General features: G+C 44.0%; 1 protein-coding gene across 10 annotated transcripts in view; it reads right to left on the bottom strand.

Annotated features, from left to right (window-relative positions):
- camk2d2 (calcium/calmodulin-dependent protein kinase (CaM kinase) II delta 2) overlaps positions 1-21,661 on the bottom strand; it is a 40,046-nt gene extending 18,385 nt beyond the window's left edge. For all 10 annotated transcript variants that reach the window (XM_056409372.1, XM_056409376.1, XM_056409378.1 and 7 more), the window contains exons 1-2: positions 21,274-21,661; positions 14,684-14,778 (exon numbers count right to left, since the gene is read on the bottom strand). In XM_056409372.1, coding sequence (XP_056265347.1) covers positions 14,684-14,778; positions 21,274-21,335 — 157 coding nt within the window. In that variant the 5' untranslated portion in view covers positions 21,336-21,661. The remainder of the gene's footprint in view (positions 1-14,683; positions 14,779-21,273) is intronic.
- Between the last annotated feature and the right edge of the window lie 635 nt (positions 21,662-22,296).

Below are 22,296 nucleotides of genomic sequence, written 5' to 3'. Positions count from 1 at the left end.
CAGCAAACAGAGGGAGCAGCCGCTGCGGGTTCCTCCTGACCGCCGGTGTCGGGCCCAATGTGATGCAGGTTACTTTTGCACCCTGGGAACAAAATAATTTTGCGAGGCTGCAATCGGAATTTAATTTCAGGCCACATCCAAAATTAGATCAGCATTAGATTTGCTCTCTAACCATTACTTTGCTCGCTTACAGCAGACTGGGAATAATAATAATACTAATAATATCAATAATAACAATAATAATATACACTGAGAGACTGACGCAGGTATAGTTACAAAGCATGAGTTGCTTACTGACAATATGATACCCTATTATACATATTAGCTGCTCAGTGCTCCACTTGTTCAGCAGTTAGTTGCTAACTATGTGTCTCTGCAGTTTGCTGCTGAGCTAGTATGGCGTACAATGTTTTGTTTTGCTTTTTCACTCCAAACAGCTGACTGTCATAGCTGAAAAAAACACTGTTAGTGTTGAGCTGAATCTGAGGGCCTAGTTGTGAGACTACATTTCCCAGAGTGCAGCAGCAGCAGCAGCAGCAATCAGTGTTGCTTATTAGGAGCACCTGTGGGGATCCTCTGATACATTTTGCAAAGACAAGCAGCAGAGAGAGGACGCTTCAGGTCACTCCACGGTTCAACCCAAAGACGGCAATGGTGAAATGATTTGTTTAATTTCATGGTGTTTAAAAATGCTGATTTTGTGTTAAAAGAATATTTAATTTTGAGTTTGGTAAAAATGAAAAGTATAAAATGTTTAATTAAAATGTGTAATTTAAAATGTAATTCATGTTCTGTTTTAAAGGTTACAAGCTAATTCACTGGCAGAGCAATCGACGAACTAAAGAAAAATAAAAGAAAGATTAAGTCAGTAATTTGAGTTGTCTTCACGTCCTTTGGAAACGGTGAACAGGAGCTGGACTTGACAGTTAGAGTGGCGAGAGCGCCAAAAAAATGGGAAAAAAGTTGGCCGTAGGCTACAACTAAAGCAATGAGCTGGAACTCGCTACAATGTAACGTATGTCTTTTTCAACCTACACGCCACGAGGGACTGGGAGTGAGAATGGTGGGCCTGCATCCGCAGCACCTATTTTTATCTAAACTGCACAAATTTCAAGAGCAGAACCACAGCCCCGTCCTCGAGGATAAAACAGAAAAGACACCAGGGATGAGGGTGAGTGCTCCTTTCCGTGTGACCACATGACAGCCCTCAGAGAGCATCTCACACACCTCTCTCTCCCTTTCCTCGATGAGACCAGACTGATTATATCGGACCTGGCGAGACAAGGAGCGACTCTCAAATCTCTCCGTCAAAAGACGCCAAAGTCCGGAGAATCGGAACAACGAGAGAAGCAGTCGCTATAATGAGTGTTGCAGCACGGCGCTGAGGCGACCCAGTTCAGCGTTGCCTCGGGACGCGAGCGAGAGAGAGAGAGGGAGAGAACAAGTGAAGGAGAGAAAGAAGAGCAGTGGGTTCAACTTTCTTTCTTTCTTCCTTTCTTTTTTTCAAAATAAAATAGGACGCCTATTTTTCACTCTCCGTGTCTCCTTCCTCTTCTCGATGCTATGGACACTTCGGACTCCAGACCAGTGAAGAGCACCAGGCAGCGTGTTCCTGTCTTAGAGGCAGGTATCTCTTTGGTTTGTGCATCCATAGGAAACCACAAACTGAGGGCAGCAGTATTTTTAAACAAAAATAAAACTTGGTGTGCTCACAAATGCTCCACAAAAAAAATGCCTGTGTTCAATGCGTCCCACACCAGAGGGTGGAGGATATCAGGCGCAGTGAAAGAGAGTAAGCCAGGATAAAATCTCAACAGTGAAATGAAATGAGAAAAAAAAAGCAAGATGAGCGGTGGCTGCACTCCAGTTAAAGCTAAAAATACAGGAGGAAGAAGTTGATGAAAAACCCGCTCTGGCGCAGTCGGTTACAAGCACCAACACAAACAGAGAAAAGGAGATGCTAACTCCCTAAGACATCGACTAAAACAAGTTATTTTTTTAGTATAGCCCAGAGAGCCAGACAAGATGATGTAAGAGGTGACAACGGGAGGGCTCTCGAGTGTCACGCCTTAAGTCACGCACTCCCGCCACACATCGTATTTCTCACGCTGAAAAAAACTCGGCTATTTAATGTTTTAATGTGCCGCAGCGCGCAAACATGAGCTGGCCGCGCTGCCCTCACCGTGGAGGAATCAAGCGCTCCCCTGGAGTTCTGCTGTGAGGAGCCACTTTATAAGCCAATCAAAAAAAAGAAATGGGCTACACAATAGCCTATCAGAAAAAAAACTTATCTGTTGTATCTTGGTAAGATTTATTCCAGCAACCAATGAAAATAAAGCATCCTGGAATTGCGCGCGACTGACTGATATCCGAAAATTTCGTGGGGGGGTGGTGCTGATGGAAATGTCACTCTTGCCTGTCTTCAAAACTTGAGAGCCCTGCAACGGTGTAAATAAAATAACAAATAAACTGGAGACGTGCACCCATCCCCCCCCCCCTCCCGCCCCTTCAACGTGGAGCACAATTAACCACCAGGGGTCGCTGAAGAAGGCCGGCTGAACGCGTCTGAAAAAGAAAAGAACTGCACGCGCTGCAAAAAAACGGGCCCCGGCGCTGCTCTGTCGCGTGGCCGCGAGCCCCCCGCCATATTGCCTGTGAGAAGGCGCCCAATTTTGGCTGATGTCTGAAGCGAAGTGCCAGGATTCCAGACGGCCGGCATATCGGAACAGGCAGACGGGCATCCTGACAGCAGAGCCAGAAGCAAGGGCCAACGCAGCCTTTCATTCACGGTCCGCAGGACCCTCTTGTTTTATTTACAAGTTAATTTAACGTTTGATAAAGTCCATTTTACATATGATAAACATATATTTCAAAGCTGGAAATCTGATGCGTCATATAAGCGTATCGGCATGGTCACTGATCTCTTCTTTGTAAACAGTTAAATATCGAGTGTTCATTTACAACTTCCTCACTTTCCTCCAATAAAAAAGCCCCACTTCATAATTCATCATCACAGCCTCGTTCAGCAGACACATTTCTAGACAGCATACAGCACTCTGGAGTCAGCCACACGTTGAGCCCCCAGCCGTTCTCCTCCGTACTGTAACATTTATCTGGCATCCCACACAGACGCATCCCCACACACCCAAAATAGTGTTTGTACTTCTTTTGTTATGTTGTGATCTCTGGCCATGTATTTGAAAGTCCACCAGAACTTAAAGATAAAGACGATAGTTACATAAGCTATTTTAATTGTTTTAAATGATTTAATAACAATTTGAAAATGTGTTGATTACGACCATTTTAGGGTTTATTTATGTATTACTTACTTTGCTTAGATAGATAGATAGATAGATAGATATATACTTTATTAATCCCCAAGGGGAAATTTGTCGTGACAGTAGCAGCAACACAAAACAAAACGCAAAATATAAGAAACAGGGATGAAAGATATAGAAGTATACAAGTAAGATGTCCAGGTTAACAATGTTTACAGTCTATCATTATATTATCCGTCTTGAAGGGGTTGGGCAATAAAAACATGATGCAAACGCTGCTTTAAAGGTTCATACAACAGCGGATTTCATTTTGCCTACGCTGCAACTCACTGAACACATAAACGTCTGTCATGGAGCAGCCTGCCGGCTCCTTCACTTCCCACCGCCACTTTCCTTACACTCTTACTCTCCTTCTCTTCCTCTCTCTCTCCTTCTCTTCCTCTCTCCCTCTCTCTCGCTCTCTCTTCCTCTCTCCTTCTCTCTCCCTCTCTCTCGCTCTCTCTCCTTTTCTCTCTTCCTCTCTCCCTCTCTCTCCTTCTCTCTTCCTCTCTCCCTCTCTCTCTCTCCTTCTCTCTTCCTCTCTCCTCTCCTCTCTCTCCTCTCTCTCTCCTCTCTCTCCTCTCTCCTCTCTCTCCTCTCTCTCCTCTCTCCTCTCTCTCCTCTCTCTCCCTCTCCTCTCTCTCCCTCTCTCTCTCCCTCTCTCCTTCTCTCTTCCTCTCTCCTTCTCTCTTCCTCTCTCCCTCTCTCTCGCTCTCTCTCCTTCTCTCTTCCTCTCTCCCTCTCTCACTCCTTCTCTAGTCCCCTCTATCTCTCTCTCTCCACCCTCTCCCTCCTCCACAGGTAGTCCACCTCTCAGCCGGCTGGACATCTGTTGTCTAGCAACTCCTGCACCAATCAGAGCGTCGGGGCCTCTCCTCTCCTCTGCAGTGGAACCAGCCTTGCATGCAAATGGCCGACATCGAGAGTTCACACGCAACGACCGAACTACAGACGGCGAGGCGGGAGTAACTTACTCTGTCGGAGCGGACGCACCTTGTGGAAAACGAGTCATTTGAACGCATCGCCGCTAAAACATCAAAGCGTCTCGTGCACGCCGTGGACACTCATGAGCAAAGAAAGAAAGAGTGAATTGGATGCAGATGGATGGCAACAGTTACACAATGCTAAATGTTGGTCCACGTTCAATGCTTTTGTTCGGACATGACATTAAAATAGCAACTTTTCACTTCAGCCCTCTGCAACTGAGAGATGCCTTTGACAGCAAAGACGAAAGCTCTGCAGAACTTGGAGATGGTTCCATGCCGTAATCTTCATAAATAGACACCGTTGCTGTGGCTCGTAACAACTTCAGTGTGCTGGCTCTGTTGGAGACTCACTGAAGACCGCCGGCACCAGCTGAAATTAATAAAATGGCACAATAGTGTGGACAACGTGTCAACAACTCTGATCGTGATTTAATTAGGGCTACGCAATGAATAATAATTCATTAAGAATTCAAATTGCAGGCTGCAGGATGTACAGTATTTGTCAAAAGCGAAAGTCTTGAAAATATGTTCTTTAATTAAATATTGTGGCGCTGCAGAGACGTCCTGGCCTGCTTCTACCAAGACATCGTTATTTGGTTCAGATCCCCGCACCAAAGAAACTATATTTAACACGTTTTTCAAAGACAATAATGATTGTAAAGATGACCATTCCTTCTGATATCGTCGAATCCTAACGCAATTGCAATATGAGTAAAAAAGATCAGAATGGGAGGCTTTCTTTCAAAAATGATTCACCCTATGGTTTTAGTGCATTTCTTACCATCGTCCTTTCAATATGGAGTTTGAAAACCTTTGTTAAAAGATATGGCCGCATGTGGGAGAAGGGCCGCATGTTCGCCTGACAGAGCGTTTTCACATTTGAATGGAATGGAAAATCACATTTTACACCTTCACCTGAAGCGACTGGCGCTGCAGACGACAATGAGTTCTGACTGGCTGACAAAAACGTTGCTTTGTGTGTATTTGCGTCTGTGTGTGTATGTGTGTGTTTGAAAGCTTGAGTCCTGCTGCCACAGCCGCTGCTGAGAGGCTTTTTACTTACATAGTTATAACTGACAGCAGCATCTCTGCATAATGTGAAGCCGGTGTAATTGTGCAGACAAATGTGAAGCCACCCCAGTCAGCTGTTATCACTCAGGCGTTCTGTCTGCTGCGCCCTGTCGAGCGGTGAATAACTACACATCGAGAAATATGTTGTCGCGACCCTCAGGAAGGAGATCTTTTGAAGAGCAAGCGGTTCCTTTTTTCCGTAGATTTTCTTCATTCTCCTTAAGCCTCAGTTGTTTTCTTTAATTTTCTTTGATCAAGTTCAATATGTAGGAAGTAGTTTTGTCTTATTTCATTGTTATTGTTCGGCCACAATATTTCTTTGCGCCATAAAACAATTGAACAGATCTGCTGTGAAATCTGACTTTGAGAAACATCGTACGGTGCAGCAGCCACGAGAGGCGCGACGACTCGGACCCCCTTGCATCGGTGGCGCCATAAATCATCCTGTTGAAAACAATCTATTCCTCGGCGCTGCAGGTGTGTGGCCTTCGCCCTGCCTGGATTAGGATGTCCCACTTGTAACCATATTTAGGACGGCTCAGTAGCTTCATCGACAGCAGCAGCTATAGCTTCCTTTCTGTCTCTTTTGTCTCAGCAACTGACATTTATTACTCAAGGATGATTTACACAGGAGGTACTTGAACCTTTTGTGAGACAATCCCTTTATGTGACTTTTTAGTGGTAAATGCCCATGGCTTGTAGAAATGTTATTGTCAAAAGTCAACTGCCAGTAACACATTAAGGTAAACTACATTTCTTTGGTACTTTTTTAACTAATGTACCGCATTACTTTGCATATAGTTGTTATTGAAGCGGCAACTTTTCCTGTTGACATGTTCTGTTTTCAATAAAATAAGCTAGAAAGCTGCTGAATGATACATGTGTGTAATATGCTGTTATTTTCTGCTGTCATAAACGACAAGTCTCCTCATTTAAGAGTAGACTTAAGACTTTCCTCTTTGACAGAGCTTATAGTTAGGGCTGAATCAGGTTCACCTGGTCCAGCCCCTTGATATGCTGCTATAGGCTTATAGCTGCCGGGGGACGTTTTAGGATGCACTGAGCACCTATCTCCTCTTTTCTCTCTCCTTATGGATGAATTTTCATCTCTCAATCACATGTTACTAACTCTGCTTTCTCCCCGGAGTCCTTTTGACTTCACGTCTCATGGGGTCATCGGACCCTATGAGACGACATAGATCCTATCTGCCTGATGGATCATCGAGGTCTGGGTCGTGGAATTCCTGCAACCAACTATGCCACTGGCCTGTTGAGACTCCGCCCACTGTTGAGACTCCGCCCACTCCTCCTCTCTACCTCCATCTGCCTGATGGATCGTGGAGGTCTCCATCGTGGAATATGCCTACTATGAACTATTCATACACTCTGTCATATTCATTGAATGTATTTTAACTCTAAATCTGTCCTTCTGTACACATTACATCTATTGCACCTGTCCATCCTGGAGAGGGATCCTCCTCTGTTGCTCTACTGAAGGTTTCTTCCCTTTTTTCCCCCTGAAGGGTCATTTGGGAGTTTTTCCTGATCCGATGTGAGGTTTTGGGGCAGGGATGTCTATGTGTACAGATTGTAAAGCACTCTGAGGCAAATTTGTAATTTGTGAAATTGGGCTATACAAATAAACTGAATTGAAAATTGTGTAGTCTGAAGAACGATGTTGTCTGGTTTTACAGAGAGACAAACTGTGTAGGCAAGTCAGACAATTGATGAAAAAAAGAAACCTTTTCAGTCCTTAAAGTATTTTTTGTGGATGCTACAATATTTTGTAATAACGATGTCACTATGATATGTGAATATGGAAGGGGAAATGTACTGGAGGCCAACAGGGAAGTGGTCCTTATTGCAAAATGTCAAAATGGTAGGCGTAAATTGACCTTGTGATCCACCTTAATATTTCATTTGATATATTAATTACTATTATTAGTTATTTTTTTGTTATTTGCTTTGACTGGAATCAGTCTTTTTCTTTCCGTGGAAAAAACTGCCGTAAACATAACATTACGTTTACAAGTGCAGTGCAAACAGATGCTGACATCAAATATTTATATATATTTGTGTGTGTGTGTGTGTGTGTGTGTTAAATAAACACATGTACATCCTTGTCACATTATGCCTCATTGTGAATTATTTATAATATAAATATGAATAAGTTCTGAACACTGATATCTTCATCTGACAGAGATCATAAACAGCGGTATAACAAAACAATGGGCAGCCGATGAAGCTGTGACAGACGTCATATTTAATTGTCCTCTCCTCGGAATTACGGCGAGGATGCCTCATTTTGTTAAAGGCCTGCCGCCTCGACTCCTCTCTCCTTGCGTCCTAAGAATGAGGAAAAGATACGAGGAGATACGTTAGTGCAGTGAAGCCCCCCCCCCTTGCCATGTGTCAAGTCTTGCCTTTGAGTAGCATTGCAGATTGAAGAAGCACTCCACATCCGGGGGCGAGACTCTCGTGTTGAACAGTCGCGGACAAAATGTCCTCACTCTGCAAAGCCGTGCCATCAACAGGCCAAACTCTCAATCTTCAAAACCAGAACCCATCAAACTCTCACTCTCCGACTCTCACCACCGCTGCCACTGAGTTTCTGAAGTGTCGCGTCTGCAGCAGCGCGTACACCGCTCTGTGTGTACTCTGTGTCGTTCGACGTCCTGTAAGTCTGAAACTAACCAGATTCAGGGACGATATACAGAGAAGACACCGCCGAGACGGACAGAAAGTGGCAGAGGAAAAAGAAGCAAGCGACATAAAAATAGAGACGGACCGAACACCTGACGGAGAGAAGGAGCAACGTGTGGTGTTCGAAACATCTTCACTCTGATGGACAAAGTTGTGTCGGTACCGGATCACTGGCCCCATTAGTGCCGACCAAATCCACTTGACCTTCTCACTTTACAGACTAAAAAAACAATGCGCTATTTTGGTATTTCTGACAACAAATATAAACAAATTCCGTATATAATATATTGTTGACATTACGAAAGCTGGACTCTGTGTCTCTGCGCGCAGACCTCTCCGGTGAACGTGTTACCATCGACTCTGCTGGTTAATTAAGTTGCTGGTAATGGCAGCGCGACCTGTGGCTACAGAGCGACTTCACACAGACGGGAACACTTAGCTAACGCCGCCGCTTTCCCCTTCAGGTGCGAATTCTGTCAGCTCTGTGAGGACGTTTGCACTGTTAGTGCCTTTAGCGCTGTTAGCTACAAGCCGCCGGCTCAGTCGGCACCATGTTGAGGTTGATCTGAATGCTCCCAATCTCGTAGTATGCACCTTTTAGAGAGGAGCATTGAATTACTGTGCTGTAAAAAGAAAACATTTAATCTTGTTTTATTGTTCAATTTTGCCAACAACAAACATGCTTGTGTGCTTGAAATTGGTCAATTTAGACGAACACTGCGGCCCTATCTTTGACCAAAGAATTTAACATTATTGTTTATGTAATGTATACAACTAGATATGCTGAAAGTTAATAGTGCTAGCCGGATTATGTGTTCTTTCAACTGGAGGAGATTATGAATTAGATAACTTGCCTGAGAACATTTATCAATGTAGATCTGAAAACCGTGGTCTTTTTATAAATCCAACCACAAAGAGGACTTCCTTCACTTAAAAATGCCTGAATAAAAATCCATTCTGATCATACCAACGTTTTGTTGGTTCGAGCTTGGTCTCAAATGTACTCTGTTTTACATCGTTGTCCATGAAATGTATATTTTTGGACTATTAGTCAGACAAAATGAGCAGTTTGAAAAGGTCCTGTGGGAAATTCGGATGATGGGCGTAATTCAATGAATCTGTCCAAATGGTCAATAACTTAATCGATCATCAAAAATAAACTTTAGTTTAAGCCCGAACCCTTACACACGGAAACAAATCGACCTGCTGCACACACTAGAACAGTTTAATTAAGAGTTTTAATTGAAAAGATGTAGTGGGGTGAAAGTAACATCCCCCCCCCCCCCTGCAAGACCGAGAATGGCTAATGAAACCATTCAGGATGATGACACATCGTCACCCTCCACCGGTTCCCAAGAGGGGAAGAATTATGAGACTGATAACTCCATTGCTTTCTCTTCTGAGGAGAAACCAAAGGTGTCTGGTGTCAGAGATACAACAACTGGCCCGGGGGTATTGCCGGGAGCCTCGTGGCGTACGGTAATGTCTGCCTTTATCTTCCTCGGCGTAATTTAACCACGCGCACTTTAGACAAATGTGTCAAAGTGGTTTAATCTGAGCGTGACGGTCTGGATGAATCCTTTGCGAGGAGAGGCACATAACTCACGTTTACAATCACGCAGATGTTAACATGAAAAAGCTGCAGATTAAAGCGCAGCCATGGACACTGTTGAATTGAATTGAATGATGAAGGCCGCATATCAGTCGCGTAAGAAGAAGCGCTGCTAAAGAAAACTGGGAGCAGCAAATAAAAAGTAGTAAAATGATGTCCTCAATGGCATTACGAAAGGAGCCTTAATGGGAATATAATTGATCAAATTAAAATGCCAGTAATAAAAGGATATTTGTAAATGTTCCTTTGCTTGATGAAAAAGAAAAGAGGGCAGATCGTTAACTGGGTAGCTCCATGGTTACCACAAGAGCTGGCATGGCAACCAGCAAAGGATGCACGGCGAGGTTCCCTCAATCTTTGAAGCAGTGCAAACACACACGCCCACACACCGTTGTTGCTTTTAATACCTCAAAGAACGTTTCACTTTCTCTACAATCTACTAAGTTTTTTCTAGCGAAAATATATCTTCATTTATCACCAATACCTCCCGAAATGGGCAGGCGTGAACTTTTCCGACGAGAGCCAGCGGTTTTGCAGCCACACTGCATCCCACGCCTACTGCTTAAACATTTGGTATCTCTGCCATCGTCTGCCTTGGATTTTGGGCTGCAAGACTTCGGAGCCTCAAAATGCAAAGCGGGACCTTGGGATCTATACATTTTTGGGAATGGGGAAATGTTTCTGCAACTTTTGTGGCGGCAGCGCGATGTCCATCTTCATCTGTTTGAAGGAAGGAAATAGGAAATGCCAGGCATGTTCGTTATTATGGTTTTTTTTACCGCGGGGGTCACTTTAGTGCCTTCCTGACAGACACTTGTCTCGATTTAGTTCTGCAGGGAATAAATAATCAAGATGTCATTATTATTTGCGATCCCTGTCTATTAATATGTTATCACATCGCTCTCTCTCGGTTGGGAGCACTTGGGACTAAAGCAGGAGGCAGGAGGAAGAAGAGGGAGGACAGGGAGAGGAGATCGTGGAGGGGTAAATCAAACAGAAGTTGAAAAGGACAGAGGCAGAGAGAGAGAAAGGAATAGACAGAAGGAGATGCAGTACTCTGTAATTAAGAACACACTTGCTTCTCCACAGAGCCTATTACTCTTGTTCGGCACCGTAGCTCCTTTCCGGGCCGAGCGACCAATCCTCTTAATATTCCAAACTCCGGACATTTAGGAAACACAAGTGCTGCAATTTTGATTACGGCTTACATTATTAACAACGCTTTGAGGGGGGCGGGGACGTTTTATCTGGCGACAGCCGGTTTTTTGCCAGCTGAAACTCTAACATGTGTACACAGCTGCAACTAATGAGATGCAAGTGAATTGAGGCTGTCGTCTGGTTGGCGTACACTCTTTGAGTCGGTGAGGTCGAGGAAGGAAACGCCCCTCCGTGTCATGACTGTGTTTAAGTGTAGTCGGTGTCTTCGCGCTGTTCCAACACGACCAGCGGAGGGACGGGTCTCTAGTTTAATAATCCACCACTGGTAGCAGCTATGTAGGTGGTTATCGGGCTTTAATCATGTCTTTGTTTTGGGCCCGTGAGGCGGGGTCTCCTGTCAGCATTATTCTGGCACCCCCCTAAAGAAAAGGTTTGCTTACTGGATTTCTTCAATGGCCTTCATCAGTGGATTGAGTTTGCACTTGGCAACTAGTATTCGACAACTGAGCAAACTCCTTCTGCTGGCAAGGCCAGGCGAGACGTGGCAAAAAGCTCCAAGACATCAGTAAGTAGACCGTGATACATTTTTTGGGCAATCTTTAATGAAGCCACACGGAGCGGAGCCTTTGACGACAAGTGAGTTTCTTCTACCAGCCATTGCGGGTTTATTAACTCTTGCATTAACGGTCCAAAAATCATAAAAGACAGATTCTCCAACTTGCCCGTCTCTTTCGGTCTTAACACTAAAACATTTTAAAATCCCGGAGAACATCCAAAAACACCCATAAGGAACGTTTCAGACGGAGCCAGTCTAGTGCGCTCCCTGCTTCGCCGAACAGGTGAGCATCGACTGACACCAAAAGCCCCTTTCAAAGGATGGAGTATTTTATATACTGTGTGTGTGTGTGTGTGTGTGTGAGCGAGATAGAGACACCGAGAGTGAGAGAATGACCAACATTTATTTTTAGCTCCCAGTGAGTCATGTGCTCCTCCTCTTCCCCCCACCCCTCTCCTTCTCCCCACTGATCCCTCCTTCTTTCCCTCCACTCCTATCTCTCTCTGCCTCTCTCCCCTTATCTTTCTCTCTGTCTCCCACAATCACATGCTCTCTCTCTCCTCCCTCTCTTCGCTTCAAAATGAGGCGAAACAGAGTCACAGTGACACCGGAGGAGCATAAAGACCAATCAGGGAGGGAGGGAGGGTGGGAAGGAGGGAGGGCAAATCTTTATCTTGTCTAATGAGGGAAAAGTCTCAATATACAAAAAGAAAGCGTGCAAATGAGATATATATACACACACACACACACACAGACACACCAAACACACACACACCACTGAGGCAGACTAGCTTACACCTCAGCAACGGCTATCATCTCTGTTTCCATGACATTTCCACATAAAAAAATATCAACAGCGCTTCCCCTTTCACTGCAGGAACTGTCCAGATGAAGGAGGGTCGGTTACAGCTCGGGACTTTATAATTAACATGGTACACGTCCAGTTAATTGAATAGAATTGAAGGGTAACAACGTGATGAAGAGCATCATCAACACTGTTTTACAACACGGTTTTACTCTATCTTTTGATTCCTCCCTCCTTGGAAATGGACATATATTTCTGAAACCCATCCGCTTCCTAAATCCCACAATGCAACCCAATATTTTGCCAAACCAAAAAATTCTAAATGCACAGATGCAGATACACAAACAAGAACAATCGCTTGCACAAATGCACAATCAGAGGTATTACAGACCCACACACTCACATACACACAAACACACACACACACACACACAGCTACATGCACATCCCAAGCAAATACAAAGTGACAAAAGATTGCAGACAGAGTCATAGTGGCAGGACACTGACGCATGCATGTAGGAAGAGGGCAAATATTCAACTGCTGTGAGGGATACGATGTGCATACACACACACACACACACACTCTTAAATGTTGACTTTCCGTTTTCTCTTTCTGTCTCTGATTATCCATTTCCCCCACTACCCCCTCTTATGCTTACTATCCTCCCCCCCCCGCCTCCCTCTCTCTCTCTCCACTGCTTCCTCTCATTCACTGGCTCATCTGCTGCTCCTAATGAAACGCTGCATAATCAGGATTCCAGATTGCAGGACTGTGACAGGTCCTATAGGCCCGTCGCACATGTGTGTACGCATAACCAGGAACCCCAAACACACACACACACACACGCACAGTGCATCTATCTGCACTAAACCCTTTTCAATTTGATATACACACATGCACATGCTCTGCAAAACGCACAGCGGTGGAGTTGGGTTGGGGGGTTTAGGGAGTGGGGGGGGATCATGATCCTACCAGAGAGAAGGGAATCAGAGTTGCAATTGGAGGGCTTATCGCGGAAAGAGGGTAAGACCATATCTGACACGACAGCAAGCCCAGTACGTAAGTAAACCTCTACACACACACAAGCACACAAACGCACTCGTGCACGCCCGCAGATCTCCATGCACGGGAGGTGAGCGATAATCATTTACAGTATTTTTGGAAACTCTGCCCCAGCATGAAAGTGGTGAGACAATACTGTGGGCTCAGCGAGCGCGAGGAGTCAAGGATCGGGGGAAGAGAGAGAGAAAGAAAGAAAGAAAGAAAGAAAGAAAAGAGAGAAGAGCGCCATAAAGGCAGCAAGGAAAAAGAGAGATAAGAAAGCCACAGAGGAGGAGAGATGGTGAGATATGGGGGGGTGCAAGAAGGAGGGGCATAAGGCTGGTAAAGGAACCTGTTGAGGAGTGTGGCAGCATCTGGTAAATAAAAAAGAGAGATGAGAGAGAGAGAACAGATCTCTAAAAAGGGAGGAAAATGTTGAAAATGGAAGAAGATTAAATGCCAAGGAGCCGATAACATACAGAGGGAGGGGGAAACTGTAGGAAGGTAAAATACTGCAAAGAGGGGGAGGGAGCGGCTTGGTAATAATACCCACACACCACATCATCACTATAACACACACATCACGCGTTGCCACGATGAAACTTTCGGCGGTGGCATAGTGAGAGCACAACGGCAGTCAAGGTCACTTCCAGTTTACTATTACAAATGAAATTAGGCGGCCGGGTCTCACGTCCTCGGAGGCCCGACCACTTCGTGTGGCGACAGCAGCTCATTGGCCGTCGCGAGTGCAAGCAAGCTGTGACAAAACCCACCATTGGCTGAGGGCAAGGGAGGCCCACAGCAAAAAAAAAGAAAGCACAACGCTCCATTGGTTAGTAATCGCGAACACGCTGTTGGCGGTTCCTGGGTCATGTGCTTGCATGCGAATATGTGCACGTGTGTGTGCGTATATCTGTGCGTGTGTGTGTGTGTGTGTCTGTGTGTGTGCGTCCAAAGCCCGCAGCAACCAGGCCAACGGCTACAATTACAGTGACGGATGTGAAAGAACTGGGTCGGCTTCGCTAAGAGAGCTGCTGCCCCTGGGAAGACGAGACCAGAGCCCCCTGAATCAATACGGAGAGCGAGCGCATGCAGGCACACAAGGTTGTATGTGACAAACATTTACATTGAAAACCAAAAGGACAGATACAAATAACTCAACAAACAAAAACGAAAATGGCAAAAAGATTTTGCAAACGACATTTACTTGAAACATTTGCTGTTTTGTTCTGTGCATGTTGGAAACTTAAGCAGATCCAGATGTGTCTCTGGCCCTTGTGTCTCTATCTCACTGACTTTCCCGTCTCACAGGACCCCAAAGCCTGTTGTTCGGGGGCCATGGTGCTGTACATCACAGCTGACCCACGTGGAACCCGGTGACACTTTGGGGCGTGTACGTGTGCGCTAAGTGTTGGTTTGTGTGTTGCTTTTACCTCTGGTGGAGAGCTTCTTGGTGTTGATGATTTTGGCAGCAAATTCCTGTCCAGATGAGATCTTCACACACCTTTTGACCACAGAGAAAGCGCCCCTAGAAAGTAACACACACACACACACACACACACATGCAGATATGGTTAATGAAACATATAACATGTGATGATAAAAAACTAAATTAGCAAAGTGTATGGAAATACATCTGATTCTACTGATTGTTTTTCTTTAGTAAATCAATAATAGTTATATGGCACCTTTCAAATTAATTGGAAGCAGCAGAGCACTTTACAAATTATTGACCAGGCAAAAACTAAATGAAATGGAGAGAAGAAGCGCATCAAATTAAGTTAAAAAATAAAAAACTGACTGAACTGATCATGGTAAAACAGTAATATATATTGAAATAAAATAAGAAATATAATATGTGTTAAAGTCATAGCATACAAATACATAAGACAAAATAAAACCAGGTTATATAATAGGCAATAATAAATTTAAAATTCATAACATCACAAAAACAACACACAAAAGACAGATTGAATAGATGGGTTTTACGTAGAATATTAATATGTGCAGCTTCTCTCGGGAGCAGAACTATACTCTGGAAGGCCACTCTAGCTTGAAACCGCCCTCAGGTGCCACACAGGCGAGTATCCACAACTATGGCTGTGCTCAAAGTTGTACGGTCACACTGTACCGTTGAACTACACAAATGCGTGGGATGCGCTATCTCTGCAGCTCCTCGCTCCTCCTTAGCCAAACAACACACACACTTTCCTCATCGCTGCACGAGACCACGGGCACCGACAGACGGAAACGTGCCCACCGGCCTGCTGCTGCTGCTGCCGACGCCACGCGTGGTTTTCCGGTGAAGATGATAAAAATAAAAACTAGATCAGCTATATTTGAGGGAGGTGAAGAGCAGAGTGCTGCATCACTCCATCTCCAAGCGCAACCATCCACGGGGACGTCCGCCTCGGCTCCTGCGGGGCCACGCGGGCCTCCATGCACCTCTTGTCCATGCACGCCTCCATTTTCTTTCAAATAACAAAAACCCCACTCTCACTCTGCCTGGCATCGCAAAACAGTTAGACGCACATGGGACAAAGACACGAGTGACACGAGGAGACCCATCACCTCAAATGACCCCCCCCTCCTTTCTTTCACTTAATCTAATTACAACATATACATTACAGACCCAACAACACTGCACACACCAAACCCAAAAAAAGTAACAATCGGGGAAAAGAAAAGGAAGCCTGGAGAGGAGGAGGACAGAGGAGAAGAGGAGGATCCTCTGGAGATCTTCAGGATGTAAAGATGGAAATGTGAGGAGCAGATGATAGAGTTGTGCAAACAGAATGAAGAATATTAAGGTATGAATAGTTCATAGTAGGAATATTTTCATAGATGGCAGTTCCATGATGCAGATGGCGGTGGCGAGGTGGGAGGGGGGCATATTCTCCGGAGTGATGGCTCCAACAGGAAGGTAGGCGATGGAGAGGCAGTCCATCAGGCAGATAGGATCGGCAGGACTCTAGGAGTCCGATGACCCCATGAGGGACCACAGACAAGTTGAATAGGGGGAAAAAGCAGTTTCGAGTGAGTGATGAAGATTCATAATGGATGAGAGAGAAAAGAGGGAGATATCACCAGTGCATCAACCTAAATTGGCAGAGCTAAAGCAAGCCTCAAATATCAAGGGCTGGATACCAGCAACCCAATATTCCCCTAACGCCTATATCAAATCAAGGTCATAAGTAGACTCTACTCCAGAGGAAGAGGGCACTGCCTCTACTCCTAAACACTGTGAAGGGGGCTGGTTCCCGGGTCTGAAAGCTGAGCTCTAAGGCTTCTTGGCTCCCATTCTACTTTTCTACCTGGAAAGACTATTTAGAGTCCTAAGTAGTAGTGAGGGTCGCATTTAGTGGCATAGCTACTTGATATGATGGGCATTCACGAGAAGTAGCTGGAAGAAATGCAATCAAGCTTTCTCAGTTAGAAAACATTTTACTAAAAGTCCAATGCATGAAGTGGAGCAGTATAGTGCACAGAAGCCAGTAAGAGGAGTGATCTTTTTCTTAGTTTGATTTCTTTTTGCAACTGGAGGGACCTAAGAACTTTTTATAGATTCTTCTAGCTGCAGGAGGTAAGCAGTAATGGCAACTCGCAGCCAAGTATGCAAATTTTTCATCATTTTTTTGCTTATTTATAATTTGATGTTTTTTTTGAACATTGTGGAAAAAGAATGAAAGAATTGAGTCCTTGGTCCTTGAGATGGGTTAAAGGACAAGTTAAAGGACAAGTCGAGCATAAGATTCAGGAAAGATGTGTTGGGTGGTGTGATTGTCCAGTGCACCAGCCTACAGAATCCATCATCAGATAATTGATCATCATTAAGGATAATTGGTTTATTTTGGTTTTGTTGGTTTTTAACATTTTTAACATCTCAGTTTGCCCATTTTTTATGTGTTGCACATCTTTAAGAAGAGTTTTTTGTTGGTCAGTTCTCTCTGGTTTTGTTTTTAATATGGTTGGTGTTATCGTGGTCTGCATAAAGTTTAAAGTGGTGTTATAGTTTATATAATATTGCCCAAAGGTAAATAAAATAATAAGTAAAATAACTTAGAACTATAGATGCACGAAGCAGGTATTATTGTTGATGGTGCTTATTAACGTAATTTACAAATACAAACTGATAGATATCTGAGAAAAACTTGATAAAAGAAATTTAAACCAAATTAGTGAAAAATGTCGACTGCTCCAGTCTCTGCAGGATGTCATGGTCTGTGGTGTCGAAGTCATCACAAAGGTCTGTCTAGACCTAAGGTCTAACAAGACCAGGACAGAGAGGTCATCATCCATTATTTGCTGAGTCAAGCAAGTGGTGCTTCACCAGGTGGTGTTTTTTAATCCATGTGAAATTTCTCAAATAAAATATTCAAATGTAGAAAGTATGATGTAGAAAGGACCACTTTGAGATTTGCGGACTTTCAAGGGAGGTTGGGAGAAGGAGGACCTCTGGAGATCAGTCTGTTCTTCTTCAGGAAGTCTGGATCAGTGAGCTTCTTCAGGAGGTGGTATAAGCCTGTTAGTGAAGGGTGTGATGTGTTAGCAGTTACACATTGATAAGATATAATAGAGAGTAGAAACAAAGGGCCTCGCGTTTTAAGGGTCTCGCCGATGGTCAGAGGGTAGGGAGTAGAGACAGGAAAGAAACAGATTGACGTTGAAAATAAGAAAAAAAATCTTGATAATAGAGAAAATACAGCAATATCCAGGCAGGCATACAGCGGGACAGATTGGTTTAAGATGAGGAGAGATTATTGTCTTGTATGGATAGTTTTAATCTAATTATTAAAAAGTTAAATCTAAGTCAAGTTCATAAAGTCATTACCACTAGGGTTTATAGGAGGAATTCGCTCCACTGGCTACTGTCACTCTCTGAGCCCTGCTACAGTGCTGAAGAGAAACCTGGGTTTTTTTATTTTTCTATTTTCTATTATTGATGAGTAATGGGCTCATTACGGGTTATTACGGGCCTTCTTATAGTTTATCTTCTAGATTAGTTTACTAGCGGATTGAGATTAAGCAACGCTCGTTCAAGCTCAGTTTTTGTTTGCTTGATTTTGGGGGTCTGAGAGGTTATACCTCCTCTTTCTTCTCCTCTTCCTCACTCTTATCGAGTCCAGGTCATTTCCAGAGGAGTCCATGGCACTGTCAAAAGGATGATCAATCTGTGATCCAAATCTGGGATGACCAGGGTCCTCAGTTATATTGTGTTATATTGAGATATCAAATAGAATCAGAATAGAATAATAAAGGAGCTACTTTTGTTATAGCACTAGTACTATCTTTTCAGAGTGAAAAGTTTTGACGAAAGTTACTCGGTAGTAATAATTCAAAAAGTAACAAGGTTGTGGTCTGACAGAACAATTCTGTGGAAGGAAAGTTTCAACGTCAGATCAATAATATATGAAGTAAGACAAGAGTAAGATGTGGCCAAAGCTGTGAGTGTCTCTGTTTCTTCTGAATCTAGTCCAGTAGCCCAGCAAAAACCATGCAGCAGCAATGCAGCACCAAGGCAATCATTATCAACATCCACATGAATATTAAAATCTTAACGGTTTTAAACTTTTCGGTTTAAAACCAAAACTTGATATAATTCTTCAGATTCAGATATAATATGGAAACTGGTGACTGGAAGAATCAAAAATCGAATTGGCTGTAGTGTTTTCCAGGTTGGATGAAGAACTAAGAAGAACAAAGCTTTCAAATGTGTAGCTTTGTAATGAGGTTAAGGATTATTTTAATTAATTAATAGGAAACTATTTTCTGCCTCACCTCCTCCCCAGTGCCTCCCCGGGAGTATTAATAATATGACTGGGAGAGTCGATTCATTCAGATTCACATATTCAGACATATTCTCAGCCAGGGTTCCAGTTAGGCAACATAAATCATAAATCTTATCTGATATTAAATCATTCAGTAACTTTAGATGACATGACAGAGATCGATATAGAGGAGATTTAATAGACCTATTTTGTTTGTTTGCATGAAATAAATTGTAACTCTTGTATAAGGTTATTGTGTGCACTCCTCTTCTGCTTACTTTTGATTTTATTTATTTGAGAAGTAGTGGGACAGACACAGTCTCTACTCTAAAGTCAAGGGTGGGTAACTGCTTACTGTACTTCTACGTGGAATAACTGTGTTGTATTTTATGGTCAAATGAGTGTTATCAACTGGGGCTCTGCGCCTATAAATGCAATCTCTGCTGAGTATATACACAATGCGATGTGCACCATAAACACGTTATCTAACATTCTCTTGAGTAAGCAGCTTGCCACTAAAGCTTACCTCTAATTTATAGAGGCTTTGGTAAAAAGGAAGTCATAGCATGTTATGTAAGGATCTCACTTGACTATACGCTGCATGGTCGCTAGCATGGCACTGAGAAGTGCATCTGCCAAGCTGAGTCGGCACAGTGCTGTGTGTGTGTGTGCGCGTGTGCATGTGTGTGTGCATGTGTGTGTGCATGTATGCATGCGTGTGTGTCTGTGTGTTTGTGTGTGTGTGTGTGTGTGTGTCTGTAGGTGTGTGTATGTGTGTGTGTGTGTGTGTGTGTGCGTGTGCATGTGTGTGTATGTGTGTGTGTATGCATGTGTGTGTCTGTGTGTTTGTGTGTGTGTGTCTGTAGGTGTGTGTATGTGTGTGTGTGTGTGTGTGTGTGTGTGTGCAGTTCTGTTGTTTTTGAGTATTTTAATGGTATTTAACATATCTATTTTAATAATTCTTGCCATTTTAAAGTCTTAGTGTACCGGTTTCCTTCAGTTTGTGAGGCCTACATTGTCGTAACGACTGTGTATGGTATTAGTTATTCGTGGTTAATCTATTTATAGCACTGCATAATAATAGTTTGAAGCAATAAAGAATAATGCTTTACAATGATAATCATAAAACATTATCAAGGATTTTATAATGACTCATAAGGTCAAGTATCACAATATTTCATTATTACTGTCACTAAATTATAATCCCCATAGTAATAAAACATTACATTATAGCACACCGTTATACAGAACGTTATGTTGCATGTGTTTAGAAATGTTTAGGATGATTTTTTCTTCTTCCGTCTTTCATTTCACTGAAAAAGTCCATTCATCTCCCATATAATAATAAAACTGCCACTCTTTGGTCACTTACATTCATTGCATTGAGTAACAGTGCAGCAGTGATTGTCAAGTACAAATCAGGGGGGGGGGATCAGGTGAGTTAAAAGGTAGGCCAATATAAAAGTCATATGACTGCATTATTAACCACAGATGGTGCACATGATGAGGGAGATGAAACTTCTACAGTCAGAATGAGAGAAACTAAGTTTAGATTTCTGGTTCTCATGTGCTTTTGGCTACACAACGCGTGTGCGCGCGTACACACACACACACAGGCCTGTATTCGCTGCTTTGTCCGTCTCCCTCTCTCTCTGGATTGAGGAATCCCCTTGGTCTGTGTCTGATAATGGACCGCAGCTCGGCTATGGGGGACTGCTGTCGCATTACCGAGCGTGTATTTCTTTCATGCGGGGAGGAGAGAGGAGGAGGAGGAGGAGGATTTGGGGAGATGGAGATGTCACCAGAGATGTCACCGGTTTAACCCCCCCCCCCCAATCTAATCCCCCCCCCTCCCAAAATGGGGGGGGGGGGCTCATGGCATTCCCAGGAGGTCCAAATACAACATCCGTGGCTGTACGGATCGGGATCAGGCTCGGGTGGAGGCAAATGACAACAGGCTCGGTTCTTTCGTAAACACATCAGAGATTATATCTGATACCATTGCACATGCATCCATGATACACGATATCGTATCCGCCCCCCCCCCCTCCCTTGCTGCATCACACGTTTCATGTGTACACCATCATCCGCGCGCCCGCACACAGGCTCCAAAAACGGCACAGACACACAGAGCCCGGAATCCGCGACCCCTATAAACCAAGCGGCCTATTACATAACAGGTTGACATTTCCTTCCAGAGATACAATATGATAAAATAATATATACATATATTATGAATAGATATGCTTCCTTACTTCCCCAGCTCCTCGAACAGCTGATATTCGTCGGTGAATCTCGTGCAGATCGTTAACGCCATTCTGAAGGAGGTGCCAAACGGGTGCGCGGAGACGCGGGATGGGGTTCACTCACACACAGAAGGGCTGTCCGCCGCACTCCGTCGTTACCGCCGCCCGGTGTTTGTTTTGTGTCCTGAACCCTGCAAGCCAAACGGAAGAGATTCATGCACGGATGGAGCGCATCGGCGGGAGGGAGGGAGCGCTCTGGTGGGGAGGATGTCTGCGGTAAAACACGGCTGCCCTGCGCGCGCGTTTGTGCCTCGACCTGGACGAGCGAGCTTCCGGCGTCTGCAGGTGTCTTTAGCTTCCTCACACACAGCGGGTTGTCACAGCTCGTATACGCAGCATTTTGTGTGCATCCCGGTAGCTCTGGTGCGCGTGTAAGTGTGTGCGAGTGCGTGTCAGTCGCTCTGCCCGCCGCTCGATACCGCACCTACCACCGGCTGTGCTCTTGGGCCCGCCCCTTTGCCTGCATCCTCACGCGGGCCAATAACACAAGGAATAATATATGATGAAGATGATGAAGATGATGATGATGATATTAATAATAATTGTGTTATATCATGTCAATATTTACATTTCTATGGCATTCTGGATAGAAAACGACCAAATGTTTATTTAAACAAATGTATTAGAAAAACTCTAAACTCTGGCGCTGGGGGCTATGAAAGTATATTATTGAAGCATTTATTAAGCAATAGTTCATTCAAGGCTGAAAGAGAGGTAACCAGATGCATGCAATCAATAATCAGTGCACTACATATTCAGAAATGTTGTTGTTGATTTGTTGCGTGAGAATATGTTCTCATCATGTAAAGTTGGTTCTAAATCTATTGGCATGTAGACCGAGAGAATACGCAGAGCTTTATCAACTTTAATCTGATTCTGCCCCCAGCTGTAATCCGTGCACGGCTCTGGAGAAACCTTTGTCAGTTGAGGCCGAACAACCCTGACGATGTCATCCGGGTCGTTCCAGCTTCC

The sequence above is a fragment of the Pseudoliparis swirei genome, chromosome 24 (genome assembly GCF_029220125.1).
Source record: "Pseudoliparis swirei isolate HS2019 ecotype Mariana Trench chromosome 24, NWPU_hadal_v1, whole genome shotgun sequence".
NCBI lineage: Eukaryota > Metazoa > Chordata > Actinopteri > Perciformes > Liparidae > Pseudoliparis > Pseudoliparis swirei.
This window is presented reverse-complemented; position numbering and strand designations above follow the sequence as displayed.